Here is a 13,060-nt window from a genome sequence, read left to right as displayed (position 1 = left end):
TCAGGCTGGTCTCGAAGTCCTGAGCTCAAACAATCCGCCCGCCTCGGCCTCCCAGAGTGCTAGGATTACAGGCGTGAGCCACCGCGCCCGGCCTCCTGCTCTATATTTTTATTACAGTTATTCGTACATGTTTATTGGTGTTGCTATTGTAAATAGACCTTAACATTATGTTTTTTAAGGGGTTAATATCTTTATGTAGGAAAGCTTTTAATTTTTGTGTGTTGCATTTGGAATTGACCACTAAATTCTCTTATTGTATCTAGTATTAATATTCTGTAGATTTTCTTGGTTTTTCTTTCAAGTGGAAATTATATAATGTGCAACTAGTTTTACTTTTCCTTTCCAATGTTTACCCCTCTCAGTTCATTTTCTTAACTTGTACTGGCCAACATTTCTAGAACGATGTTCTAGATACTTTCTAGAACAAAATTCTTTGGGCAGTTTTGTCTTTTTCCTGGCTTGACTTGAAAAGCTCTTTCTGTTTCTGTGTTAGCTTTCAGTTTTATATCTATCTCTAGCTATTTTTACTTTGGGCTTTTTTTGATTAATTGAAAAATGGATGTTGAGTTTAACAGATGTCTTTTTAGCATATGTTGAGATGAATATAGTGTAAATCTTTGCTTTTTAATTTTTCCAGAAAAAGCTATCTTGGGATCTCTTGGGCTGAGCATCCGTACTCAGCCACTTGGACTTTAATTTAACACACACCCTGATCTTCAGCCTTGAGACACCCCCTTCCCTAACCACTTTCCCCAGCCTGGTGTTCTGGCGCCTGGTGTCTCCCTGGTGCAGACTCTAGTCTCTGGCGGGATGATGTGCAGGGTTAGGGGAGACGTCCAGGTATCAGCTGCTTCAGCTGCTTGCAATCCACTTCTGGAACCTGGTGCTGCCCGACACGGACTTCTCAGGGTCTCCGCAGGGTGAGCGAGCTCGCTGCTCATTGTGACTGGCAGGCACTGAGGTCGTAGTCTAGTCCTCTCTCTGCCAACAGAGGTGGAAAGGGTGTGTCTCGTCACCCTAGTAGTTCACTTCCCATAGTTCAGACAGAACCGTTGGCAACCCTTGTCTGCTGTTTGCCCCTTTGCGGCTTCACCTTTTCTAGAGATTCAGCAGTTCAGGTACCTGAATGACCCTCACAGTGAAACCATTAACATGCTGGATACAGTGTATCCGCATTTATATCTCATTTCCGAATATGCACCACTGAGCTGGCGTCAAAGTGTGGAATAAATTGAGCCTAAAGACAAAGCGAAACCAGGTGCCCTGGGAGATACGTGAGTGCAAAGCTGGCTTTTCCCTGGGGGTTTTTCCAAACCTGGAGACCTTGAGCTGTAGCGTCGACAACTTCCTGGGAGTGCGGGGGACAGGGGATAAGACCACCCGAAGCGCGGATCCGAAAGAAGATACCCCCATAAAGCTGAGTCTTCAGAGGGCTGTATCCACAGTGAAAGAGAGGCTGACACGTAACCCTGCTACACAGAGGGAAGGCTGGAAAACGTGCCTCGATCTGCCAGTGCTTGGTGGAGAGGGAGAAATGTTGCCTAGAAATTTGGTATTTCTGGTGTTGGTATTTTCTCTACCTGTGTAGCCTAAAGAGACTCAGGAGAAGAAATTAATTTAATGTGGGCTCAAGATTCATTCAGGAAGTATCCAGTTTCCAGCCAAGAGACCTTCCAGAAATAGTTGCACCCACGGACGATAGGCAGAGGCAGACACGTGTCACCTCTGAAGGAGTTCAGATCTAATCCAGGCCACATGGAATTCCTAGATGGGGTATTTAAGGTAAAATAGGAGCTCACAATCAAAAAGCACAAAACAGACAAGGAAATAAGGCACGGTGAGTAAGAACCAGCCACAAAATACTGACCACAGGCACAGACCTGCAGAGCTCCACACAGAATATAAAATAAGTATCCTAATACACTAAAAGCAATAAAAAAAAAAAACTCAAAAGTGTAATAAGAAGCCAATCATAAATAGGAAAAAAGCCAAATAATGCTTCTAGAAATTGGAAAAAATAACAATGCGAATGTAAAATGCAAATTATCCGTAGCTGAATAGAGAATTAGGGACCTGAGAGATAGATTCCCTCCACCCCCCAAATTATCCAGAATTCAATCTTTAGAGAAAATCTGATGAAAATCTAAAAGAGTAGTTAAGAAACACAGAGGACAGAGTGAAAGTGTGTCACGAGGGTCTCATCCGTGTTTCGGAAGGAGATGATGGAGATAAAGAAGGTGGAAATGTTTACAGACACTGTCCTCAGATACACTAACTTCCGCGGACCCCAACAGGAAGCACAAATAGAAATTCTCATCTAGAAACGTCCCTGTGAAGCTGCAGAACAGGAAAGATAAAGACAAATTCTCAAAAGTAGCCAGAAGGAAAAAAGACCTACAAAGATTCAGCAACTGGATCTGCTGCTGCTTTGTGGCAGCAAATACAGAAAAGCCAGAAGGTGGTGGCTGGACAAATGCCAGGGGGCGGTACCTGGCTACCTGGAGTGTTACAATAGAATCAGCAGAAGTGTCTTTTAACAATGAGGACAAAATAAAGACATTTCGACAGAAACAAAAACAGTTTATTACTAAAAGACTCTTAATGGAAATTCTAAACGTACCTTTGGCAGAAAGAAAATCATTCAAGCAGAAGCATTGAAATTTCAAGAGGAATGGCAAAAAAGGATATTGGTAAATTTATGGGTACATTTAAATGAATCGGGCTGTATAAAACACAGTGTCTAGGCCGGGCGCGGTGGCTCACGCCTGCAATCCTAGCACTCTGGGAGGCCGAGGCAGGTGGATCGCTCAAGATCAGGAGTTAGAGACCAGCCTGAGCAAGAGCGAGACCCCGTCTCTACTAAAAATAGAAAGAAATTATCTGGACAACTAAAAATATATATGTATATAGAAAAAATTAGCCGGGCATGGTGGCGCATGCCTGTAGTCCCAGCTACTCGGGAGGCTGAGGCAGGAGGATCGCTTGAGCCCAGGAGTTTGAGGTTGCTGTGAGCTAGGCTGATGCCACGGCACTCTAGCCAAGGCAACAGAGCCAGACTCTGTCTCAAAAAAAAACAAATAAAAACCACAGTGTCTAATGTGGAGCAGAAAATAGGCCAGCCTTAAATCACTGGACAGCTATGCACATAAATCAATAGGGCACTATTTTATAGGACAGTAAAATCACTGATTAACTTTTGACTTTAAGTTAAATACACATCACAAAATTTCTAGGATAGCCGCTACAAAGAAAAGACACAGAACATATAATGACGACGTGATTCAATTCAATTCACTTCACGTCAGGTTCAGAAACAAGCAGGCGCTCGAGAGTGTTTAAGGATACAGGTGTTGGGAAAAGAACAAAGGCATGCAAGATGCAGGGTGGAGAATGCCTCCGAGGGGAGAGATGGCGGCCTCGTGGGAGCTCGGGGTCCCACGAGGCTCTGCCCCGTGCCCTGGGCAGTGCGTGGGGCTCCTGGCGGTGCTGGTCCCTGATCACACACCTGCCTTTGTACTCCTGCGTGATGCACGTCACAATACAATGAACTTACAGAGGAAGTCCGTGACCGGCCTGGGTTTAGTTTTTCATTTGCGGGAGCCGGCTTTTCCTGCTGAGGTGCCTATAAGATGTCGCTATTGCCCTTGAGAGTCAGTGACTTCCACAAACGGCTGAGGAGTGTCTTCTCCTTTTTTACGTGAGGTTTTTTGAATTTACATCGGGTCTTTTTATTTCAGGGAAGTTTACTTATTTTCTACTTTCAAAGGTTTTTTGCTTTTGCTTTTGTTCTATTTTTCAGGAACCTCAGGCGGTGGCGTATGACACCTCTTGGGTCCGCCTTCCTCATTTCCCCTTCTCTCCACCATCCATCGCTGTCTCTTCATTCACGTGCATTTTCTCTTGTGATTTTATTCCCCTAAATTTATGTCTGACCCTGAGGTCTTCACTTTTTTTTTTTTGAGACAGAATCTGGCTCTGTTGCCTTGGCTAGAGTGCCATGGCGTCAGCCTAGCACCCTGACCTATTCCATGCTTTGCTTTTCTTATCTGCAATTTTTTTTTGAGTTTTTCCAGTTCTTTTCTTATTTTATGAACTTACTTTTTATCTCCTGCCATTTGTCTGTGCTTTTGTTGAGATATCTTATCAGTTTATGTTATCTCTGATTTCTTGAAAGTGCTGATATTAGTTCCTTTGCCTTTTTTCCTCCGCTTGTCATATGAACCCCGGGGTCTCATTTAATTCCTGTGGGAGGGGTGGTGCGGGAGACTGAGCTGGAGCTCAGAAACTTATATTTTGGTACAGTTAGAAAAAGCAGAGGTTTTTACCCTCCATGAGCTTTGCCAGAATGGTGACAGCAAATGACCGTGTTACTATGTTCCTGCTTTCGTAAAAAGTGCATCACAGGCTTAAGGTGCTGTTTCAGGTCCCCTTAGGAAAACAGAGCTAAGACCCAGTTCTTGCCTGCAGAGAACCTAAGAGTTGACTCATCTTCTTCACGTTCTTAGATCAGCCCTCAAATCTAAGCACTCAATGATTATTATCATGGCAAGACGGAGGAACAGGGGCTCTGGTAGCTCCCAGGGCAGAGACTTGCATTTGGCATGGCCAAAAATCGGTCTTTTGGCAAAAACATGCTGCTAGGAATTTTCCAGAGGATGTTTTCTGGGGCAGGCATCAATCAGAGAATTAGCATGGAGCAGGTCAAGTGTTCTGAGACAGGTCCAGGACAGCTGGACAGGTGGGTGGGGCCAGCCGGAGGCAAGTTTCGAAGGACTTTTACTGCTGAGGCTTTGGCTCCCTGAGGGACCGTAGCGAGCCTCACCGGCCACAGAGGAGGAGAGCTGGCCTTGGAGCAGAGGGCGAGAGTGAGTTGACCGTGCAGCTGTCCCAGTGTCTTTCTTTGGCCTGGTACTGACTGCATCTTTGCACTGAAGCAGGCGAAGATGGAGGGAGCCGTGTGGACGGCTCTCACCTGTAAGATAAATGTTGGTGCCACACCATCGCTATCAACAGACCTGCCGAGGGCAAACTGAGCGCTCGCTATGGGATGGCCCAGAAGCTTGGAGGTCTGTCGGGCATCTTCATGTCCCTGTTCCCTACATTAGTGAGGGAGAGAAGGCATCTTTGCTCAATTTCTCAAATGTTAACGTTTTCTTAAGTAAACAAGAGCTGCTAAAACCATGCCCAGAAGGCTCTTGTGAATTCTAAGAAAGCCAAAGAGAAATAGAGCTAATTAACCTCCAAATGTTGCATCTTCTAACAGCCTATTGGAAGTGAAATGTGTGCACCATCAATTTTTAAGATTTGATCTTTTAGTACAGCACCTTGGGACACCTTGTACTGAAGTTGTGTGTGAAACCCTCCTTCCCATCTTGTAAGTTTAGAGCAGTATGATTTCAGTGATGATACAGGTTTGTGATTGTATATTGGTTTAATGCCAATGATTTTTCTGGTTCAGGAATTTCCCCGTGGGCAGGCGTGACGTGTTTTCAGCAAATCCCCCTGCGACATGTCTCTTGGAAAAGCTGCACATCAGCAAGTGGGGAAGCAGAGGCAGCGGGGCCTGTGAGAGCCCGAGGCCCCGTGGTGTCATGTAGCCAGACACACGGGGGTCTCATCCAGCCTCTGTCATACTCTTCTTCTTATCTCAGAGTCATAGTTTACGGCATTGCGTGGACACTTGTCAGTTCCTTTGCTGATTCGTCGATTCGAAGCTCTCAGTTTGATTTTTGTTTACATTTAGATGCCATCTTTCCTGAGATGGTCCTCCTCATATCTGTGTGTTTCCTTTCCAGGCAAATAGAGGAGTATTTCCTCCCTCGGATGATACAGGACCTGACAAAGCAGGTGAGTCCTTGGGTATAAAACTGTTTTCAGTCAGTCATCACTATTCCAGGCTAATGGTGGACCGTGTGGGGCAGGAACTTGTCGACGGAAAAATCCAAACTCTGTAAAATACATTAAAGAGGTTTATTTTTATTTGAATGTGACTGCAACCCGGGCAATATAGTCTCAAGAGGTCTTAAGAAAATGTGTGTGAGGCGGCTGGGTTATAGTTTGGTTTTATATGTTTATGGAGACAGGAGTTATAGGTAAAACCATAAAAAAATCAATATATGGAAAGTATATATCGGTTGGTCTGAAGAGGTAGAACATCTTATGGCTTATGAGTCATAGGTGGGTTTTAGGGATGTTTTAGTTAGTAATCCGTTGGAAGAGTTAAGTTTTGTCCAAGACCTGGAGTCAGTAGAAAGGAATGTTTGAGTTAAGATGGGGGCTCTTTTATCTGTCATGTGATGTTATACCAGAATCAGGTGGGAAAGTAAGCCACATTATACCGGGTTAATAGAAGCCCATTTAATGAGATTTTTATCATTCGTAGGTATGATTTACCAGGCTTCTTAGAAAGGAATTTGGGCAAAAGAAAAAAAAGAAGGTCAGAGTCTAGTCTTCAGCTCCCCGCTTGGCCAAGGTCATCCTAGGGTTGCACGTGCAGCCAGCAGGAGGGCTCAGGCCAGGAGGGCTCATGCCTAGAGTTGTCTATCTGGGCATCTGGTGTGTTTTAATAATAGCGATATCAAATCTTAGGGGAAGGATATGGTTTGACTGATTTAACAGGCAGTTATTTAAGGGGTCAGAGAGAGTCAGGCCCTGGATTTAGTCTGAAAAGACACCTGGGATCAGATCTATTCTATGAGGTATCAGGATCTGGGTCTTCGATTGTATCTTTTTGTTTAATCTGGCCTAGTATTTATAAGAGATATATTAATATAATGATATTATAGTGATAAACGTCATAAAATTGGTGAAGATTAGGTGTTAAGAAAGTTATAGGTAGACTCAGAAAGGTAGTAAACAACCTAAGTAGCTGAAAAATCTCCTGCGTATACCATTGTATTTTTTAATCAGACTTAGAATGTGTTTATCCTTTCTATCAATGGTCATTGGGACCTTATAGTAAATCTTGTTTGAGGATTGTAAGACCAACACCAAATTAGAAGCTAATAAATGTAATTTTGGGGGCAGTTGGTCTCTATAGGTATAACATCTTGAAGGTATAAATCAAATTTGAGAAATATCTGAACTTTAATGTCTAAATTGTCATAGGACCTGTTTATAGCTGACAAATCTATTTTTTCCACCACCTTGTGTTGTATCATATACTAGTATTAGGGAGAGAAAAAGAAGTTTTGTTACAGGAGAAATCAAATAATTTTGTAGTGTTATTTTGTTATCCCTCCAAAAGGGCCCTTTTTCATATATTAATTGTTATGTCCCTTGAGAGTGGATATTAGAGGTCAAATTTGAGAGAAATCGGGGCTTTAAGTGGTTTGAGGGCATAACCACTTCTGTTTTGTATTTTTACCATCCAACAGGGAGATAGGATGCTGTGTGTTTTATTAGCTAGAATAGCCCATCTGCTTTTCCTGGGGACTGTCTTCCTGCTATTTATCATGTTCCTGATGTCTGTTAGTTGAACTGTAGAATGTTTTCTATGGTTAGGCTTTTGAGCTTCAAGAATATAATGTCTGAGGTCACATTCACCATCTAAAAATTTTTATAAATTTGGGGGACTATATATTTTTTGTATAGGTCCTTATATCGTGTCTTAGCACCGAGCATTGCAGGCCATTGTTTTACAGCTATCTTAGATTTCATTTGTAATAGCGTGGACAAGGGCCCTTGTTGGGTTAGATACGTGTCTGTTCTCATCTTTTGGTTTAGAAGTGTGTTTTTATGGCTTGTCTGATCTCTTTTATTCATTTGACAAGTGTTATATTATCATTTAGCATAGTTTTTTAATCTCTTTTTTTTTTTTTTTCTTTTCAGAATAGCATTCCTTCTATGTGGCCTATTTTTTTAATCTTTTTTTTTTTTTTTTTCTTTTCAGAATAGCATTCCTTCTATGTGGCCTATTTTTGAAAGGGATTTTTTTTCTAAGGAATGTCTCTCCTCATTAGCAGCGAATTTGCTTGTCTCAACATACCTATCCCAGTTCTAATTTCTCTAAGGAGGCCATGTTTCAGTCTTTCAATTGGCCAGTTTTTGTGTGTCTACCCAGGAATGTTGTTGCCGTTGTGTGTTAACGGCATCAGTGTAATTTGGATAAATGGAGTCAATCTGGAATCACTGGTGTCCGAAACAATCGATGGGTGAGCGAGGGTCATTTCTAAGTATGCCCTGGTCTGGGTATTTTATGAGGCTTTTTAGAGGTGCCCTTGCCTTAGGGTGGAATGTGTACTGTTGGGAACTTCTGTCCACCAACTGACTCCCATAAATAGTTCTTTAAGGGCAGTGTCAGTGTGGTTGGTGCTGGACAGGGGTGTCCAGCCACAAGCACAGAGCCGGTGGGTTCGGGCCTTGGGCTGCAGCGGTTTACACGGGGCAGCTGGGTTTCTTCCATCACATCCAGGCAATTGTCTAAGCTTGTCATCACCAATATCTGTTGTTACGTAATATCCTATCTGATCAGACCCCCTCAGTAATCTTCCTGAGGCATTTTCAGGCAAATATTTTTGTAGGGCATATTTGGTGAGAGCCTTATAATAGAAGTGTCTTGAAAAGGGGGCGCCTCAGGGAATATTTACAGTGGAACTGTTTTATTTAGTGGCCATTATTTTATCCTGTTCTATGTCAGACTAGTAGGGCAACTGGTGAGGTTTATAGGGAACCAGGAGGTTTTAGGTGTGAAGAGAGAAGGAATATGGGAAGCAAATAGAGGAGATTATGGGAATGAGGGTATATAGGTAAAATATTTTTCTCATTTAACAAGGAAATTCATAACCATTCCCAGTTAGAAACTTATACCAGGGAGATACTACAGATCTCAAATAACCTCTTAGGGGTCTTGGTTAAAGCATTTAGGGTTTGTAGCTGTATGTTTTACAGCAAGTAAGGTATGAGTGAGAGTTATTTTAGGGTTTATGAGGCCTGGCCTGCTCCCACGTCTCTGCAGGAGTGTCTGCTTTGGTCCTTGTTCCGGAGACCAGCTGAGCCTCAGGTATTTCCGGAAAGGAAATCTTGGGCGGGTACTAACGACTGGTTCCTCCTCTCCATTTCCCCCACGTGGCAGCAGGTGGCCTTCCCTGCCCTCGGGGCTCATAGTTCCCAGATTTAAGGATTACCTAGCGTGAGAGCAAAATGTCCTATTTCCAATTTTAAATTATTAGGGAAGGGACCCTTATGTCCCCATCCCAGCCACTATCCTGTGGCTGGGGGTGGGGGGCACGGCTGACTCACCCTGCGGTCAGCAGCTGTCACCATGTGATCACAGGACAGAGGTGGCTTCAGAGGCGACTGTCCTGGGTTGGCAGCCCCGTCTGTGTCCGTGACATCCCGCCCCTGGGCTCCCGGGAATACTGCGTTCCCATGCACAGGCCCCAGGGCAGCCAGCTCAGTGTGAGACCCCGGGGTCAGATCCAGCGCTCACAGGCTGCGTCCCCAGCTCTGGAGTGGAGAAGGAGAGGGCAGTTACAGAAACTCCCCTGGACCTTCTTGGGTGTCATCGGGGCCTGTGCCGGGTGACTGAGCCTCTCCGTCACCCCCTCTGAGTCATCCCCCACCTGCCTCGTCTTCCTTCTCAGCCCCACCAGCCTCTGTCACTTACGTGAGAGCATCCACTGATTTACAGCTCATCGTCCCTCTCCCTGGCTAGCAGGAAGCCCCTGGGCAGCGGCTGGGTTTCTACCATTTTCCGCTTACCTGTGGGGTCCCCTCCACCATGCCCAGTGGACACTGGTGGAGCGAACGAATGGATGAAGGAATGACAAACCTTGGACATGGCCCGAGCTCCTAGGTTGGCCTCTGTGTCCCAGCCTCTGCCCATGGGGAGAACGTCCCTAGCCCAGGGTTCCTCAGCGCCACCCCTGGTGGGGTCTGCGGGGGTGTCTCCTGCCCCGTCCTCACAGGCTGTCTGCTGTTGGAAGGGGTTGCCCGAGAAGCCGAGCTTAGGTTGTTTATTTTCCTGGTGGTGTAACTAAGGGGAGACTCGCGTGAACACCCAGCACTGGGAACCTGCCTGGCCTCATGTCCTGCCCGCGGCTGGCTGGTCTGCAGGGCTCTGGCCGTGCAGCCTTCTCCGGGGGCCCTGTCTGTCCTCCTCCTGCAGAAGCAGCTGGGGCGGGGGTGGAGGGGACGGTGAGGCCCTGTCCTGTCCACTTCTCCCTGTGGTGGGGGTCGTGAGCACAGAGGGTGTCCCCTGAGCCCCCTGGCTCCTGCCTGACCTTCCGTTCTAGTTGCCAAGCGCACCAGGTCACCGTGGCTGCCGTCTCAACGTGCCGCGGTCAGGGCAGCTCAAACAACAGGCATTTATTTCCGCTCGGTTTGGGGGCCAGAGGTTCGAGACCAAGGTGTGGGCAGGACTGGTTCCTCCCGAGGCCTCTCTTTCGCCTTGCAGACGGCCGCCTTCTCCCCGTGTCCTTGCAGGGCCACCTCTCTGTGTGTCAGTGTCCTGATCCTTTCTGAAGGGCCCCAGTCAGACTGGATTGGGGCCCACCCTACTGACCTCATTTAAACTTAACGAACCTCTGTAATGGCCCTGTTTTGCAGTGAGGTCGCACTGTGAGCTACTGAGTCTTCAGCGCAATTGTGGGCTGCACGCTTCGGCCTGTAACCAGATCTCGGCACCACGAGTCACGGCACTCTAGGGCTCTGGAGTGGGCGCTGCAGAGAAGGGAGTTCAGTGAGGGAGGTAGACGCTGGGGACGTTTCCAGAACTTCCTTGAATCGACTTAGTCTCAAAGCAGTGGTGTCATTTTCATTGCACAGGCACAGAGGGTCGAGTGACTTGCCCCAGCGTGCAGCTCGTGGCGGAGGGGCCTGCACCCTGCACGAAGGTTCCTTCTCACACCTCGTCCCCAGCCTGCTCTCGGGGGCAGTGGTGGCCTGGGGCTGTTCTGACTTTGGGCACCTGAGCGGCCAGCGCGCTGCTACCCCATTGCCAGCTGGACTTCTCTGGCCCCGCTCTGTTCCCCTTGGTTGGGGGCGAGTCTAAGGCCTGAGCCAGGCTGAGGCCCAGGCCCTCCCCTGGGGACGAGGGGCCCCGCTGCCTGCTCCTCACTCCGGGTCCATCTGGGCTCCTTTCTCTGTGGGCTCCCAATCTCGACACCTGTTACCACCGTCGCCGTGCGATGTGATTCTTCTAACATAAACCCCCAAAATAAAAAGTCTGGGTGGGGAGGATTTGTCATAAGGATGTAATGAAGAGAGTATCATTTGTTACAGTGACACATTGAGTCTTTCTAACAGCAGGTGGGCCGGGAGCCGCAGGGTCTCACGCCTGCACCCCACTCTCACGGGCACCAGCCCCGTTTCCTCGTTGCCGCGGGGTCTTCCTGTGCCCCTCACTCACCTGGCCAACAGCGTCTGCCATAGGTGCTTGGACTTAGGTTGCCTCCAGCAGGAGCCAGGGCAGGGTGCTGGTACCGGTTCCGAACCCTGAGAGGGGCACGCAGAAGGGCCAGCTTGGGCTCGGGGCCTTCCATGTTGGCAGCCAGGGATGGCTGGGCGACATTTGGGGAAGGGACTCTCTGCCAGGTTGGGTCACCTCCCAGGAGACCTGGAAGCTTCTCTGACGGGGACCACAGCAGTGCACACATGGTGACATCTTCACGACCCAGAACACAGGGTGTGCGTGCGTGAGTGGAACACACCTCTCAGCTGCAGCCTCTAGCCGGGGGACGCGCTCCACTTTCATTGCCGTCTCTCCTTGCCGATCCTGTCGTACGCCCACGAAACCGACGTGGGGGTGCAGACCGCAGATGAACGATTCCGCTTAGTCTAGTCGATCAAGGCTCAGTTACACAAATTGGCCCCGCGCGAATGGGGATTAAGGTTCAAGGAAGGTTTCGAGAGCACAGCAAAGACAGCCCTGTCACTGCTGCAGCAAGGACAGTCCGCGTCGTGGATACATCCCGGGGCTCCATTCACTCGCTGCTATGAGCCCCGGTGTCAGATGGAGGCAGGATTCCAGCCCTGCCCACGAGGTGGGGCTTCGGAGGCACCTGGTGAGTGCCGTGGTCCTGGGCTGAGGGCTTGCCTTGTGGCCACAAGCGAACAGTGACTTTGTTGGTGGAAAGGGCCTGGGTTTGTCTTAGTTCCTGCCCTTGTTCATATAGGGAGTTGAACTCACAGCTGTCAAGGAACCCCAACCAAGAGCTCTGGGATTTGTTCGAGGTCTCCCAGGGGATTTCTTGGCCGAGCAAAGCAATACCGTACTGTAACCTTGGCACTGAGAGAGGTAGCCAAGTTGGGCTCAAGCTGGCACATGCTAGAGGTGTCAGCATGTGTTTTAGGCAGGCCATCGCTCCCCTGATGTTGCCCTGTCTGCACCCCCTGATTCCAGCGCCTCATTAGGCCCATATGGCACCCACAGGAGAAGACTCTGTCCCTGCCCCAGAAACCCCCATGACTCTCGGTTTGTGAATATGCCTCTTAGAGACAGATGTATCTGCACTCTGCCTCTGGCCCTGCCACTCAGGAGCTGGGCGACTTTTTGTCACCCTAAATTAGGTCATTTCTGCAAATAGGGATGAGAAGTCTACCTGGTAATACTGTCAAGAGAGCAAAAAAACTGCTTAGCTCTGTGTCACATAAAAAAACACTTGATGAATGACAGCTATTGTTATTAACGATGATGAAGATGGAAATTTGTGCCCAGGGACAGATACTTCACAGCTAAGTCACAGTTTGTCGCAGCCATTGTCAGCTCGGTGGTAGTTCAGAGCAGGGCTTGTGGCTCATGAGCTGTGTGACCGGAGGCCCTTAGGGATCAGCTGAGCAGGGGCAGCCGCCTGGGCCGGGAATGTTCAGGTGGAGGAAGGATGCAGGTTAGGGTTTGGAACACAGAGACAGCCTTTGCGAGAGGACGTCTGGGTTCCCAGGTCAGTGTGTGGCCCAGACAGGGCGTGGCCAGTGAGTCTGTGCTCTCTCGTCTCCTGACGGCAGGAAACGGTGCCCTTCGGAGATGCTGTGCTGGCCACCGAGGACACCTGCATCGGGAGTGAGATCTGCGAGGAGCTCTGGACGCCCCGCAGGTCAGCCCCTCTCCCGCGTGCTGTGC

General features: G+C 48.0%; 1 protein-coding gene across 1 annotated transcript in view; it reads left to right on the top strand.

The window, feature by feature from the left end:
* NADSYN1 (NAD synthetase 1) overlaps nt 1–13,060 on the top strand; it is a 37,876-nt gene that overhangs the window by 6,355 nt on the left and 18,461 nt on the right. Inside the window, exons 6-7 of the mRNA XM_012665569.1 lie at nt 5,796–5,847; nt 12,946–13,034. Of these exons, the coding sequence (XP_012521023.1) occupies nt 5,796–5,847; nt 12,946–13,034 (141 nt within the window). The remainder of the gene's footprint in view (nt 1–5,795; nt 5,848–12,945; nt 13,035–13,060) is intronic.

This window comes from Propithecus coquereli, unplaced genomic scaffold (genome assembly GCF_000956105.1).
Source record: "Propithecus coquereli isolate 6110/MARCELLA unplaced genomic scaffold, Pcoq_1.0 Scaffold120, whole genome shotgun sequence".
Classification (NCBI taxonomy): domain Eukaryota; kingdom Metazoa; phylum Chordata; class Mammalia; order Primates; family Indriidae; genus Propithecus; species Propithecus coquereli.
This window is presented reverse-complemented; position numbering and strand designations above follow the sequence as displayed.